The 15,205-nt window shown below is 43.6% G+C and overlaps 1 protein-coding gene across 1 annotated transcript; it reads right to left on the reverse strand.

The window, feature by feature from the left end:
- Positions 1-1,112: 1,112 nt before the first annotated feature.
- On the reverse strand, positions 1,113-9,160 carry LOC121304682 (EF-hand and coiled-coil domain-containing protein 1-like). The gene is made up of 8 exons (XM_041235952.1): positions 8,443-9,160; positions 7,255-7,774; positions 4,520-4,638; positions 3,794-3,932; positions 2,592-2,754; positions 2,310-2,468; positions 2,130-2,199; positions 1,113-1,801 (listed from the first exon to the last, which is right to left on the reverse strand). The coding sequence occupies exons 1-8, from the start codon at positions 9,002-9,004 to the stop codon at positions 1,662-1,664; spliced, it is 1,872 nt and encodes a 623-aa protein (XP_041091886.1). The 5' UTR covers positions 9,005-9,160; the 3' UTR covers positions 1,113-1,661.
- Positions 9,161-15,205: the final 6,045 nt, after the last annotated feature.

Raw genomic sequence — 15,205 nt, forward strand, 5'->3', positions numbered from 1 at the left:
ATACTGGACTTCCCTGGCCCGCAAAACTGTCTTATTGCATTCTGTCATCTTTAATTGACACCTATTGTGGGCATCTCCACAGTGCCCCTTGTGGCGAGTGACGTGTGCTGACGGACAAACAAATGTTGAAGCCTGTACACCTTGCTGAAGAATCGGTCTCACAATCACATTAAAATATAACATTTCATCACCCAAACGTGCATGCTCTGCTACAAATGATAGCACCCAGGATGAAAATCACAGGGTGTTTCTGTTATTTTATATTTCGTTTCTGCATAAAGATAACATTTCTTTAAGTGTGGCAACACCTTCCTTTCATCAGCGAGTATTGCTTTTCATTGAATTATATGATGAGCAAGGACATGCAGTTTAGCCACTAGAGGGTGCCAGTCACACACAGTCCACTGCAGTGTCCGAGCTATGCCTTCGCCTTAAACAATGTATTTCTTTATTCCCAGGACTGCTGCATTATAGCTTTTCCCCTGACGCAATGGGTCAGCAGAGAAAACTACACGTGCATATGAGACTGTACTGAAAGAGTGGGCCTCAGCTTCTTTGTTTCATACCATTTGAAACAATAAAACAATCACAGCACTGTACTCAGAAATGCCTGGAACAACTGAAGGGAGTGCAAGGTCTACAGAAAATGATCTCATCTGCTTTATGAATTACAACATTGCACCGTTCACAAGGACAGAGTTCCCTGATCAAGGCTAAGGCATGTGACACATGTCTGAGCCTTGTTTAATCACCACTGGTGTGCACAGCTTCAGTATTGTTCAATATTACCTATCAAAATATTATTACTTCTTGTTTGTTTACAACCTCCTAGGCACTCCACACAAATGCAGGCCTTGTTGATGGGTCAGTTTGTCAGCAACAAAGGTTTAGCTGAAAGAGGCAAGCTTCCTAGAAACCAGCTACTCACAAATAACTAGTTTCAATGTCAATGATTTATATATATATATATATATATATATATATATATATATATATATATATATATATGTATGTAACCATATTTACAGACTATTTTTAGTCTCTGTATTTCTAAATTGCAACAATGAAACATCATACAACACAACAATGTAAATATAATATTTTCACCACTTTTTAATTTCTGGAATACTAGAAATGAACAGGAACAGCTATCAGTACAATAGTCAAGCCCAAGGGTTCCAGCTACCTCTCTGTGCAATTGGACCTGAAGAGTGATACACTGTAGTAACATCCACTTACACATAGGTGGCAGTATGCCCTCAGATAAAAAAATAAAATGAACGCTCACGATATATACACTTTGTACAGAGAATGGATACAAATATAGTACATTTAAAAAATAATTGAGACATTTTGCATTTATAGATTTCTATATATATACCATAATAGACAGGCTATTTACCACTAAAGTACTGTAGTAAACAAACAGCTAATTAGAGCATCACACTGCCTTCGATTTCAAATAAACTGTGGTTTTGAACTACGGTTTATAATCAGTGAAATAGAATGGTATCTGCTGAAGTTCATTCGTTTCTGTCTAACAATACAACACTTGGAATCTGGGAAGGTGCTAGACTGGCATCTTCAGTCCTCTGTTTCACATCCCATTCCCATTCTGGGCTCACAGGACTGCAGCTGATAGACACTCTCTCTCCTCAGTCTCAGCAGGAGATGATCAGGGAGTTGGTGGTGCTGCACGGCTGCTCGGGTCCAGCCTGCCCGGCTGGTTCTGCCGCCAGTAGCTCAGAGGATAGGAGCTGCTGACAGAGGGTATCGAGCACTACAGGGGAGTGGGATGGACCTGGAGAAAGAGAGGCAGGACGAGGGGTTACCAAAGAGATAGCCAGTGTGAAGCTCTGCTAGTCATATTATATACATAGATCAATTATGAATTACTTCTTTTCTTCATCTGTTTCTTGTGATTGATCCTGATTCTCCTTGGATATGCTGTTTTTGAATTCTCTGCACTAATATGTTTCATATGCATTTGTATCATGGCTGGGAGATAACATGCTAATGAATGTTTGTCGAACCTGCTACCTCCTTGCTTTCGGAGCTTGCTTGGACCTGGACTTGGGAGTCCCTTATCCCAGTAAAAGAAGGTGTGTGCTTGTGGCTTAGAGCCTTACCATGGCCAGCTTTGCTGCAGAGATCAAGTGTGTCCAAAAGGATCTTCCCCAGAGCCCTGCGAGAAATATTCTGCAAGGGAGATTCTGCATTAAACAGACAGTTCATCAAGAAATAAAAGTATAACGCAATTGCAATAGATCAGCAGATTTTAAAGAGCAGCACGTGTTTGGAGTTGTTACCTGCGCTCGCAGCTGCAGCAGCAGTGTCAGTGCATCAGCCAGCTTCTCCTCCAGCAGAGAGAGACGCACGCGCTCCGTCTCAACCATCTGGAGCTCCATCCGCAGCATCTCCGCTTCCTCCTCCTGCAGCTGCAGGTCCTTCCCCGTCGAGCACAGCAGCTGAGAGAGAGAGGGAAAGAAAGAGAGAGAGAGGGAGATGTTAATACAGGACTGGAAGCCAGGGTCACATTACACAAGCCTCACTAACATCGCAGTCTATCAGCTCCAGGCCTCGCCGCTCACCTTTTCCAACTCGCTCTCCGAACTCCTTCCCCGATCCTCGAGACAGGCGTGGCATCGCCGACTCCACCCCTTGAGCTCTGATGTCATGGCGACACAGGCCGATGCGTTGCCGTGGAAACAGGCCTGGGCGATGAGCAGCTGGCGTGCAGCACTACTTTGACAGCTGTGGAAACAACAACAAAAACAGGGCATTTTGAGAAGGAGCTGCGCTCACCAGGAACAGGGTGTTGACGGCTAGTGGCAGGTGGATCGGGAGCTCTGTTTTTTCAGAGGCCGCTTCAAATGGTTAAAAGTGGTCAAAAGTGTAGTTTACTGGAAGTGTGCATTGCCCATATAAACAAACCATAAGGCAAACTCCTATAGAAACTTAAGCAACACCAGAACAGGCTTGATCTGAGCATCCAGGGTGGAACTGCTTGAAAATGTCACCTCTCCCACAAAGTTGACCAAAAGCTCTTGAAATGTCTACTGCGGAAGCATCCAGTTTTAGGCAGCATTTTCATCTCAAAGTTCAAGCAATTCTAAACAGTCTCGATCTCTGCAACTTGGGGAAAAACTGCTTGAGAAGTTCACCAGCAAGTTGTTTCAGTTTGTTGAAGGAAACAGCTGGGCCTGTCAATGCTCCCAAGTTCCACAGCAATATCTTAGTGGAACCGGTTCTATAGTGCTCCCTGGCTGTCAGTTTACCAGCCTACAAGTCCTTGTTTACCGCTGTGCGAGTCAGCGTTTAAGAAACACAAATTAACAGTAATTATACAGCTACCAAATGGCTAATGAGCTGCAGTTGTCTCGTTTCCTTCTGTTGCCTGGAAGCAGTTAACAATTCAGAGCTAAACGGTTTCTTCCATTTCAGATGCTTTGTTGCCTCTGCTTTGCATGTAGGTACAGGACTGTGTTGTTACTAGAGGTAAAAGAAACTGGCTTGTGTTTCTCTGACACTGTCCAAGGTACAATTTCTGTATCTCTATTCATATTAAATACTTTGCAATAGCAGTACCAATGCATCAGTCTATAGATATACAAAACTCCAGTTTTACAATTTGTGTTTGACTATGGAAAACAAAAATTCTATGTTAAAATACCTGTCAAATAAACTGCAGTTACAGTATTTGGGCACTGGTGGCACTGTGTGCTATGTGAACCGCTCCCTCCAAATGTGCTCTAGTAAGCATTCCTACAGAAAGCACAGCGAAGGCACTCACCCTCTCCCACAGCAGCTGAGCTGGTTCAGCAGCCTCTTGACCTCCAGGAGACAGCACTGCCCTTCCTCGCTTCCTCTCTCCTCCTCCTCCTCGTCCGAGGCAGCGCGGCCTTCCACTGCCCGCTGGAGATGCTCCTCCCCTGTGGGACCACAAAACCGTTAGACACGTGGACAGACTGGCACAGCGATACACAGGGCTTCACACGTCAGACACCGTGAAAATGATAGTGTTTAAATATTGTTAGGAAAACAAAGCTGAACTTGAGATTGCAAATGAGAAAAGCTGTCGGGATCCTCTCCCGACAGAACACTGCCATACCTGAGATTCCTCCTAGAACATTAGGTCACTGACCACTATCTGATTTCTGCAATTCAACAGCAATACACAGACACACAGGGCTTCATCACTAATGATTCAACAGCAATACACAGACACACAGGGCTTCATCACTAATGATTCAAGAGCAATACACAGACACACAGGGCTTCATCACTAATGATTCAACAGCAATACACAGACACACAGGGCTTCATCACTAATGATTCAAGAGCAATACACAGACACACAGGGCTTCATCACTAATAATTCAACAGCAATATTAAATTGCCATATTATTAGGAGTGCGTTCCACAGTGGCAAAAAAAACAAGTTGACGAGTATGGCATTACAGCACAGTGATAAACACATGGACGTACGGACACAGACAGACAGATAGGCAGGGCTCACCCGCTCTCAGAGAGCTCTTGTCTCGGCCCGTGGGGGAGCATCGATGCGAGGGGGGTGGGCTGCAGGGGTTGAGGGTCACGGCGGAGGTCACCTGCTCGTCCGGAGTCTCAGCCCTGCAGCTGTGAGAAACAAACAGAACTGCAACGTGATCAATCTGCAGAGCGCGAGGCTATCGACCTTCCACGCACACAGCCCTGCGTGAAATAGAGGGGGTTACGAAGGGAGAGTAGCAGAAACAGACACCTCCTGATGCAGGAAGGCAAGCTGCAGATGATTCCAAAGCAAACGTGCAATAGAACAGAAGTTACTCCCACGATATTCCACTAGAATATTAGTCCTAGCTTTGCAGGGGTGTGAATCTGTTAATCATTTAAAATGTATGCTGCCTGTGCACAGTAGAAATTGCAGGGCAGGAGTGTTAATCCTGAATCCATGGGACTCTGTTGATCCTGAACCACGCTGTGTGTGGCCGGGGGGGGGGGGGGGGGGGGGGGGGGGAGTTGTGCCCCGCTGGGACAGAATTACCAGGAGAGAACTTTCCCACCATTGCCAGGCCGTTTAAAGCCAAGCCAGCATCAAGCTAATCAGTCAATCAGAGCCCCTGTGAATCTCACCAAACATTAACTGTGTCTTCATGTCCTTAGATCTTTCTGCTTTCCTTCTTCACTTTCACCTTACACACAGACAAGACCTCCCAGTGCGTGCGAGAGGGACCCACAGTATAAGAATGGCTAAACTGAAAAATGACTGCGCAAATTTACTGTAACAAAACCTGTATAAGGGCATCGGAAGGGTTAATCTGATCCAGGATCTAAAGTGGCATTGTGTCTATTAAAGGGCACTGATAATTGGACAGTAAGCTCGTTAATTAGGACTAATGAGTCCCTCCTGCCTTGCTACACAGCCCACATGTCAATATTCACCCCAGCGTGAGCTTGTGGGAGCACTGAGATTGGGGAGTGACTCCCCCTCCCCCTTCAACCCTGGGGGGGTGCTGCAGTGAGATACAGTGTTGCCACTCGCCCAGCTTTTGCCTGGTCAGTCTGGTTCAGACAGGAGCTCCTGGTTCTCAAGGAGTCAGCCAGCACGTTACATTGTATATGTTCTATATACAGTGGAACAGTGGATCACCCGAGTAGAAGGGTCGTGACAGCGAGCTATACTTTATTTAAAGAATACAACGCACTGCATTCTGAGCGACTGGTTCGTTTTACTGCATTTCTTTCACTCCGCTAAATGGTCAATTTACTCCTCAAGTAGTTTATTTCCTAATTCTAAGAAGCTTAAACCCACAGTGATGCAATTTAAATGTTGTGTAGTCAATGATCTTAAATTGCATTTACAACGTGCAAACGCAACGAAGGTTTAGTGCTGCAGCTAATCTACTGTAACGATGTCATGAAGCGACACTCTAAATGAACTGCAATTGTGTGTGTGCTGATTTAAAACCCCGTAATGCCTCTTAATGCACTCTCGCCACGCCTGCAAACTGCATTCGTTTTTTACTTGCAAATTAACACAGGGGTAAATGGGAATCAAAATAAAAAGAAAAGCCTCGGATTCTTTTGTGCGTGTCGTCCGGGTCCCCCAGAGAAAAGCAGCAATGCGTCTGCTCAGTGGAGACCACAGCCAGACCAGCCTGCCTCACCACCTGCAAACGCCCATTCAGCCAGCAGCCCCTCGAATAACAAAGGGGAACCTTCACTCCTTCCAGAGCCTTTATCATTCCAGGGTACTGTGCCCCGTCCCTGCCACTGTGCACTCTGAAGAATGTTCTGTCTATAGGGTACTGTACAGCTTCCCTGACAGGGTCAGTATCACCAGCACAGAGAAAAGAGGCTTAATATTTGAAGGAATGTGCAATGGCTCAGTGATAATTGGTCAGCGAGTCAAACCCTGGGAAAGAGGCTTCCAAGAGGAGGAAGCCATTGAGAACGTATTTGTTCACAAGGCACGGCTTGGAACAACGTTATTGAGCTAGAAACAGGAACTGGCTGTCAGCATGCTGATAGGCATGCATCAGCTGGAGTATGGATGAATGCTGCTGCTGGTTAATTAAAGGGGCCTGTGTGTATGAGAAACAGCCCCACCGCTATCAGGAACAGACAACGCAGAGGTCACTTACTATATACAGATGTACACATGATTAGAAGCCGGCTGCCCTTGTTAGGAGATCAAGATTAGATTGTGCTTTGCTTTGGGTTTCAAGTCTGGGCTGATTTCTAGGAAGAATGATCCTCCGTTGTCCAGATGGTAATCTCTTAAATAACAGCAGGCCAGTGCTCTGTAATTAACTCGACCTGAACGTTTCCTCATCCGTTTAAGACAATTCTTCCCTCCCCTCCCTCCCTCTCGCTCTCTCCCTCTCTCTCAACAATGCAGTTTTGTAACATTATGTAGTTTGATGATGCAAATGACCCCGTCCCTCAGACCTGAAGACTGATTACAGTTCACCAGGTAAAACATTAACATCCCTCCTCTTCTTCAAAGCAGTGCCGTTGGTTCCTCAATGAGGTCTTTAATTACATCCACAAACAAAGCAAACAGCACATCTGTTTATCATCTCATCAGGTAGGCTACACTTTCATCCACACATGTCCGCACTCGGTGGCCGTGGGATACACTGGCTATTAAAACTGCTTGTCTGTCTGTGAGCTGTAGGGTCATGGCCACATAATAAAAGCCAGGAAAAAGCAGTAATGCTGCAAAATGGAACAGAGGCAACAGATGCTTACCGGTAGCCTTGCAGCTCAGCCTCCAGCTCCTGGATCCTCTCTTGCAAGCAGGGCACCAGCCTGGCAGTCTCCTGGATCTCCCTGACTTTCTCAAGCCCGTTGACCAGAGCTGCCCTGGCATCTTCAGCCTTCCTCTTGATCTCCGCGTTCTCCCGCTGCAGCCGAGACGCCGCCTCCTCCAGCTGCTGGATCTGCTGATTGGCTGCCATCAGCTCTTCCTCCACCCTCTGATTGAACCTCATGGCCTCCTCGAGCTGTCCGTCCCGCGAGGCTCTGATCAGCTCCAGCTCTTTCAGGAGAGCCCTGGTGCCCCGGCAGCACTCTCCCTTGTGGAGACGAGCTGCCTTGCAGGCTGGCACCTCGACTGGCTCTGCAGCTTTTTCTCTCCGCACTGCCACTTCTAGGGCCAGGCAGCGGGCGTCACTCCCCTGCAGGGCTGATCTCAGATCCTCCACCAGTTCCCGCAGGCTGGCATTCTCCATCTCCAGGCGGCACTGTACTGCCCCCTGTTGGCCAGAGTCTGGAATTACAACACAGGGAAGGGTTATAAAAGTGCCCTCCTGGCAGTTAGAAAATAAAACCCTGGTCAAAGAATTCTAAATGCCCAACTTTCACCTTCCCTACAAGTACCCCCCAACAAGAATCTGGGAACATGCAGATGGAGGCCAGGAACGCCTTAAATGACCAGAACTTGAACTTGAAATTGCAAGACTTAAATGCATTTGTGATGTGCAAAACCAAATGGGTACAGATTGTACAGCTGATGAAAGCATCATTTTGCTTGAGTTTGACATTAGTAAAAATCTGTGATGTCCCTGTAATCCTAAACAAAGAGGTGGTATTAAACTGAATAGGGGGGCTATTAGTTAGGCAATCAATCAATGAGCCACTTTTTATACAGAGCCTTTCAATGTATTAAACCTTTACGTAACCAGGCTATCCCTTTAAGGGAGCTAGGGTGAAAGTGTTAAAGGGTTTGAACCCTACCCTAACCCACTGCAAAAACAGAACATGCACCCTCACCCAAATTAGCCTGCTAAGGGGTGTGCTAGAGATTCAACAACGTTGTTGGCAATTGCGTTTTCTGAATGTTTATGCATTAATAATAATAATAATAATAATAATAATAATAATAATAATAATAATAATAATAATAATAATAATAATCTGTTTCATCTCCACACTCACCGGAGCAGAGGTGCAGTTTATCCAGTTTCAAGATCGATCCAGATTTCTGACATGTCCTCTTGACCGACGGTCGGTCCTTGGAGAGATCAAAACTGACACACTTCCTCCGCCGCACTCGCGGCCAGCGAAGTCTAATCTCTCGCTCTACGTGTTCTGTCTCCGCCGCAAGAGGTAGGCGAGTCTCAGCTTGAGACCCCCCAGAGCGGAGGCAGAAATACCCACAGAGCCTGGAGTGAAACTCCCTGAAGCCGAGCTCCCGGGGCAGCCCGGAGCAGAGCCCTCTCGTCTCATTCCCTCCCGCCTCCTCTACTTCCAGGTGCTCGAGTAACCCCAAAACCGAGCATAAGAGTTTGAAGTCCTCGTCGGAGATGAGATCGTCTCCGCTGTAATAGGCCAGGTGATGGAATATTTCCTGGAGGTACTGGTCGACTCCGGTGGCTAGGACTACAATCTCATTATCCACGCCGGGGTCCGGTTTGTAGTGGTGTGCCAAGGCGCTGCAAAGCCACTCGCTCCGGCGAGCTGGGCGCACGGAATAGCTGCTAACTGGGACAGATGTCATTCTTTATGGGCGCGTAAAAGTACTTTGGCATTCGCAGTTGAACAGTTAATACATGATAAAACTATTATACCACCGCGACTTAACTAATTTAAACCATGCGGCATTAATGCAAGTCCGTTTAAAAATGATAAAAAAAATAAAATAAAATAAATAAAAAATGTGAAAAAAAAAAAAAAAAAATATATATATATATATATATATATATATATATATATATATATATATATATATATATATATATATATATATATATATATAAAGTTTTATATATAGTCGAAATAAATAGCTATATATAGTTGAAACACGTAAATATTTAGGTTTGTGCATTTATATCCAATCCTCAAAAAAAAAAAAAAAAAAAAAAAAAAAAAAAAAACAGACAAACTTTTAGCAATCTGGAACTTTTTACAGTTTGAAAACAAAACAAACAAACCAAAAAAAAACCAAACATTTGTTTTATCGATGTCCAGAAATACCAGTATTAAAACAATAAACTCCCCCCCCCCCCCCCCCCCCCCCCCCCCAAAAATGTAATGCTCCTTCAGCTGTCAGATGTTGTATCTCCAAAACCGTTCTGTCTCTCACCAACACACACACACACACACGCTCCACAACTTCTAAGCAAAAGCGAGAGAAAGGGAAGCTTTTAATTTAACATGGGGGGCTGTGCTCTTAACATTGCTCCCACCCACCGTTTCTGCTCGGGGTGTTGTCATAGAGCGAGGATTATGGTTTAAACAGCGTCTGGAAGTCAATAAACACACGAGCCTCGGGTCCTAGCGCCGTAAAATTTCGTCCGAGTGTTTTAAATGCGCAACAGACGGAGAAGATAAATTGCAAATTAGGAAATTTACAGAAAATAGTAAATAAACAACAAACGACATATTGGAACGGGGGTAAGTTGTGAGTCAGTAGCTGAACAAACAAATGTAGTACATATTTAAGTTTGTGTTCCTGGTGGAGAGAAAGACAATCCCCTTTCATTATATATATATATATATATATATATATATATATATATATATATATATATATATATTATACATATACACACACACACACACACAATAAACGTGCATGCAGCTCGCAAGCGTCTTCTATCGAATCAGCTTTCATGGGTCAATGAAAACAAACTGGAATGTAAATTTGCATTCTAATGACTTCAAGAGTAAAGAACCACGTTTTGATACCAAATCAAATATAGTAAGAATAAAATACACTGGTCCTGTCTGGTCCAAGGTGTTAACATACAGGTAGACTGTCTCCGTGCCAGTGATTTGGTTACAGATATAGGCTGTCTGCGCCTGAGGCCACCATTCAAATTGCAGCCAGGCAGTGAGGGGCTGAGCAAGAGGGCTTCCCAACCCCGGTCCTGGAGACCCCCTTGTATCTTCTGGGTTTCATTCCAACTGAGCTGTCAATTACTTAACTAAACAATGAATTGAACTGATCATTTGCTTAATTAGTAACTTGAACTCTGTAGCCGAGAACAATTTAAAAAAGCTTAATTATGCAAATGAGTAGTTCAATACTGGATCTCGTTAAGTAATTGAGAGCTCAGTTGGAATGAAACCCAGAAGATCCTGTGGCTCTCCATGGCCAGGATTCAGAACCCTGCTAGACGGGATAAACTATTTTTAGAGCATTTTACAGCGCTGGGTAATCGCCAAGGGCACTGTACCACGCCCCCCATAGTTTTGTAATTAGAACCGGTAGAAAATCTACTGGGAACTGCCTTTTTGGGCTTTCCTATATGCAGATTCTACTGCCAGTAAGAATCCCGTAAAAAAAAAAAAAAAAAACGCTGCCAGTACTTCTGTTGTATTGACTTTAAGTTTAGAGAAAGTGAAATGGATGCTTAAAATATTTGTTTTGTGCAGCAACTGGCAGTGGCGGACTTTATATATCGCCACGTTGTGTCAGTGTTTTATTTATTTATTGAGTGAGTTTAATCGTGTACAGTTTTGACGGAATTAACTCATTCCTCTCGTTGCAATCTGAGCGAGCTGAGCAAACACGACTGGCACCAAAGCGAAACACGCCTTTCATCATTCATAATAAATGGAGGACCTCCCTGTGTATTTAACACTAAAATATGCCTCTCTGTAATCAGACACACACAATAGAGTCTTGTCTCGGCCGGTGGTTTAGCTGTAATAAAACATGTTACATTGTCCTTCACTGAGAACTTTTTTTTTTTTTTTAATTATTATTATTTTATCAAAGTTATTCATTCAACCGCATGCTGTCAAATTCAGTCCACAGGTATTGGTAGACCAAAAGCCATTTAATAAGCATGTTACTTACTTACTAACTTACTTACACACACACACACACATATATGTAGGCATATTGTTTGAAACGTAATGGACATCGGGGCTGGCTGTCACACTTTTAGCTCTGTATTATTTTCCTCAATCTGGTGATATGCTGCGAAGTTCTGTTCCTCGTCATATTGAAGAATAACTCCACATACAAATTGATATTTATTTTATTTCAGACTAACTTATTCCAAATATGATATTTAGACGGTTGAAAATGCGCCGGTCATCCGTGACAACCTGCCACATATTGGGGTTGGTTGTCACACGATATGGGGTTGGTTGTCACAGCGTATGTTCTTGCTTTTACAGTAGACAGTAATGCAACATTTAAAAAATAACAAAGTTTTTACTGTGCACAATGACAGGAAAAATTGTATTTGTACTTTTTATGTGAACATAAAAAATACAGACCTATATATATTTGAAATGTGGACCCATGCTACAGAATAATACCACAGCCTCCACAGAACCAGAGGACAAACAGGAAATAATTTAAATAAGCATTACAGGGTGACATAGCCCACATTTTGGTGTAAAAAAAAAGTAGAAAGAAAAAATATAAGATGTGACAAACAACCCCCAAAACTATGTGACAACCTGCCCCAACCAGACTTTACATGATCATTTAATTCTCTCAGGACTACTGGGAGAACCTACTGGTTTACACCAAAAGTTAGCCAGTATCTAGTTCAATTTAACATGGCCACCAGTTCAAACAAACTTCAATACTACTAAGAGTTACAGCATAAATAACAAGATATGCATTTTTTTACTTTGGGTATGAAAAAAAATGAAATGTGTGCTAACCTTTATGTTAGATGGAATTGACCTCAAATTACAAGATGGTTGACTTCCAGACAATAGAACACACATTTCAGTGTTAGTATCACCTGCCTGCACCATCTAGTGTCATAGCTATGAGCACTGTGACAACGAACCCGTGTGACAACCAGCCCGTGTGACAACGAACCCATGTGACAACCAGCCCCATTCTCCCCTACACTTTGATGTTTATTATTTGTAAAGTATCAGGCGAAATATAATGTATATTTAGGCTATTTCTTTATTTTGCAGATCAACAAACTCATTTCAGACAAACAAACGCAGAACAACCTCCCTCTGTGTATTTATGTTGTGTAAATAAGCACTATATACAGGATGTGTTCAAATATTGTAATGCAAGTCAGTCAGGTATTTTAAGCCATCTAAAGTGTCAGATAGTTTGCAGTTTGAATGACGTCACATTAGGATTAGCTATACTGTTGATTCTTATTTAATTCATATATATATATATATATACACCATGCAGAACGCTGGCCTGATCTCTGGTTTTAATCACTTTGTTCTAGAGCGAAAGCGCCCACAACAAATTCAAATCCTAAAAGCCTACTTTGAAGAAGATACCCTCCGTAAAAAAACTTAGATTGTCTTTTTCTATTCCCCTTCTTTATTTTGTAACATAGCTCCACAGCATTGTTTAACCAAATGTTCAATCAAGGCACCCCTTCAATTTGGGGTTTTGCCTGCACCCATTCTGAGAGGGACGTGAGTCACCCAGTCAAAGAGCTATGAGTGGGTGTCTGATTAAGAACTACCTGAAATAATCACACACGGGAGACACTTAATACCTTCCGGAGAATAAAACACACAGAAAACAGGGCACCTGGCGCTTTGGTCTGCTCCTCGCCCCCTTGACTCATCCCCTAACAATGTAGAAGCGAGGGATTCCAGTCATTTAAAACTTCCTGCCTGGTAAAGGGTTTGTGTGTCACCGCTGGCGGGGTGGGTCAGGATCTGCTTTATAAAGACACTGCTGAACCAGCCCGGTCACTTAAGGCAGATTTCATTTCAGATCACATCACAGGATTCAAAACCTCGGACCGGATGGTTCTGTTTTTTAAGTTGCAGGATTTAAATTTGATTTAACTTGTGCTTTAGAGCACATATGTGCAGCATGCATGCCTGATTAGAATCGATATGCAAACACTAAAACACATCTTTCACAGAACCCAATTAGCCTTAATCTGGGGTGACCCAACGTTTCACAAGAAAGGGGGGGATCAGTGACAATGCTGAGAGAACTAGGTAAGACATTGGTTTTAAAATGTTTTCTTGTAGCTTAGATAATTACAGTAATGGGTAAAACAATAGGACTGCAGAAGTATATTTTTAATGTTCCTTTATTATTAACAAAGGCCATCAACTTCACCTTAACACTCTGGCACGCCTTTCTTTCTGTAGAGGTGCTCTTGTTGCAGATACAGCATTAGGTCAAATTGATTAGGTCAAATGGACCTTTCAGAACTACATTTCACATCACCCCCCTGCTCACATATGTAACAGATGGATTTACAAGTGAGCAGGAGGATGATGGGAAATGTAGTTTTGAGAGGTCCATGCAGGTACATGTGAAGCCATCTTGTGGCAGGGAATGCAATTGAAAAGTTAAAAAATTTGGTCAAAATGTTAACAAAAATAAAAAAATAAAAACAATGCACACACCTTACGTAAGCAGTTGTAGCAACACATGGGAACATGTAACACAATAAAATAAAAAAAAAGGTCCTTATTTACCCTTTAACGCACTGCATTTCAGATTAGGATTTGTGGAAGCCATTATAAACCGCTAGTGCAGTAGTGTCAATTGGGCAGTGCGAATCTTTACAGCGGGTCCAGAGTCTCCTTTCTCACCTGCCTTCCTTCTGCTCCTTCACAGGCAGCATGTGAAAAACATGCCTCCCAGGCAGTGTCACGGATTAGATTATCTTTCCCCTGCGCTGGCATTGTGTAATGTGCCCTTATTCAGCACTCAAACACAGGACCTATTGTACTATTGCAGTGAAGAACACTAAACACTGAATAGAGACGCATCACACACCACAAACTGCACACACACACACACACACACACACACACACACACACACACACACACACACACACACCAGCATAGACTTTAAAATTATCATTTAATTTTATAACACATTTTAAACAAGACTTTAAATCAAATACACTATTTATAGAAATACAGTATATTTTCAATAGAAGCTCTCTCCAAGACAATTTCAGTATGGCAGCCTGTGACTGGCTTTTGATCACAGTGACCTTGGCTTACTGGAGTGAAAGGCGTCACACCTCATTTCCAATCCTGGAGGTGAACTGGACCGAATGACCTCACTTTCCTCACCCGGGGGATGGGGGCCCCCCCGGGAGGGGGCCCCAGCCCCCAACTCAGATCGGAGTCACACTGACAGAAGGAGCAGGCATCGCCGAGTCTGTTTTTATAGACTGAGGATAATCCCAGCGCAGGGTCCACGCGGTGCCCACACCATATGTCTCTACAGGGGTCTTCAACACCCCTGCTAAATTTATGGCGCCACGCTGGACGCCAGCAGCTGCTGTTTTATGAGGTCCTTACACAACCTTTGACCTGCAGAGCGGGACTGGACAGTGCCAGCTGCTCTGTGAAACAATTCCTGTGTTGGAAACTCTAGTCCCAAGTCTTCCCACTTCCCATTTCACAACTGGGATTCCCTTGAGAATCACGTCCGCTTCGAGAGTCCAGGGAGTTCCTAATAAAGCGGCCACACCTGCAGAACTTAGCTGAGACCCAAACTAAATCTGATCGATAAAGCTTTCTCATCCTACTACCCGAATTCAGTGTTTGCATTGCTGAGTACGTGGATTAGCCCTACATTTTTGTTGAGAATTTGGCAGACCGACTTGAAACGTAATGCTTGTGTAGATAATCATGTTCTGTGAAGTATCAAACATGGATGATGTTCTGTGAATATGTAGTGATGAAGGAATGATCATTGTCTCTTTGGGACAGTTGTTGTGGCTTGAAAATACGGGACCGCAGTGATTCAGAGGCTGAT

This window comes from Polyodon spathula, chromosome 39 (genome assembly GCF_017654505.1).
Source record: "Polyodon spathula isolate WHYD16114869_AA chromosome 39, ASM1765450v1, whole genome shotgun sequence".
In the NCBI taxonomy this organism is placed as follows: Eukaryota; Metazoa; Chordata; class Actinopteri; order Acipenseriformes; family Polyodontidae; genus Polyodon; species Polyodon spathula.

Excerpts from the sequence above, each read along its gene's own strand:
- LOC121304682 (XM_041235952.1), bottom strand. The coding sequence starts at position 9,004 with ATGACATCTGTCCCAGTTAGCAGCTATTCCGTGCGCCCAGCTCGCCGG. Across the intron at positions 2,469-2,591 it reads CGGAGAGCGAGTTGGAAAAG|CTGCTGTGCTCGACGGGGAA; the intron begins GTGAGCGGCGAG and ends TCTCTCTCTCAG. Across the intron at positions 2,200-2,309 it reads TGCTGCAGCTGCGAGCGCAG|AATATTTCTCGCAGGGCTCT; the intron begins GTAACAACTCCA and ends TCTCCCTTGCAG.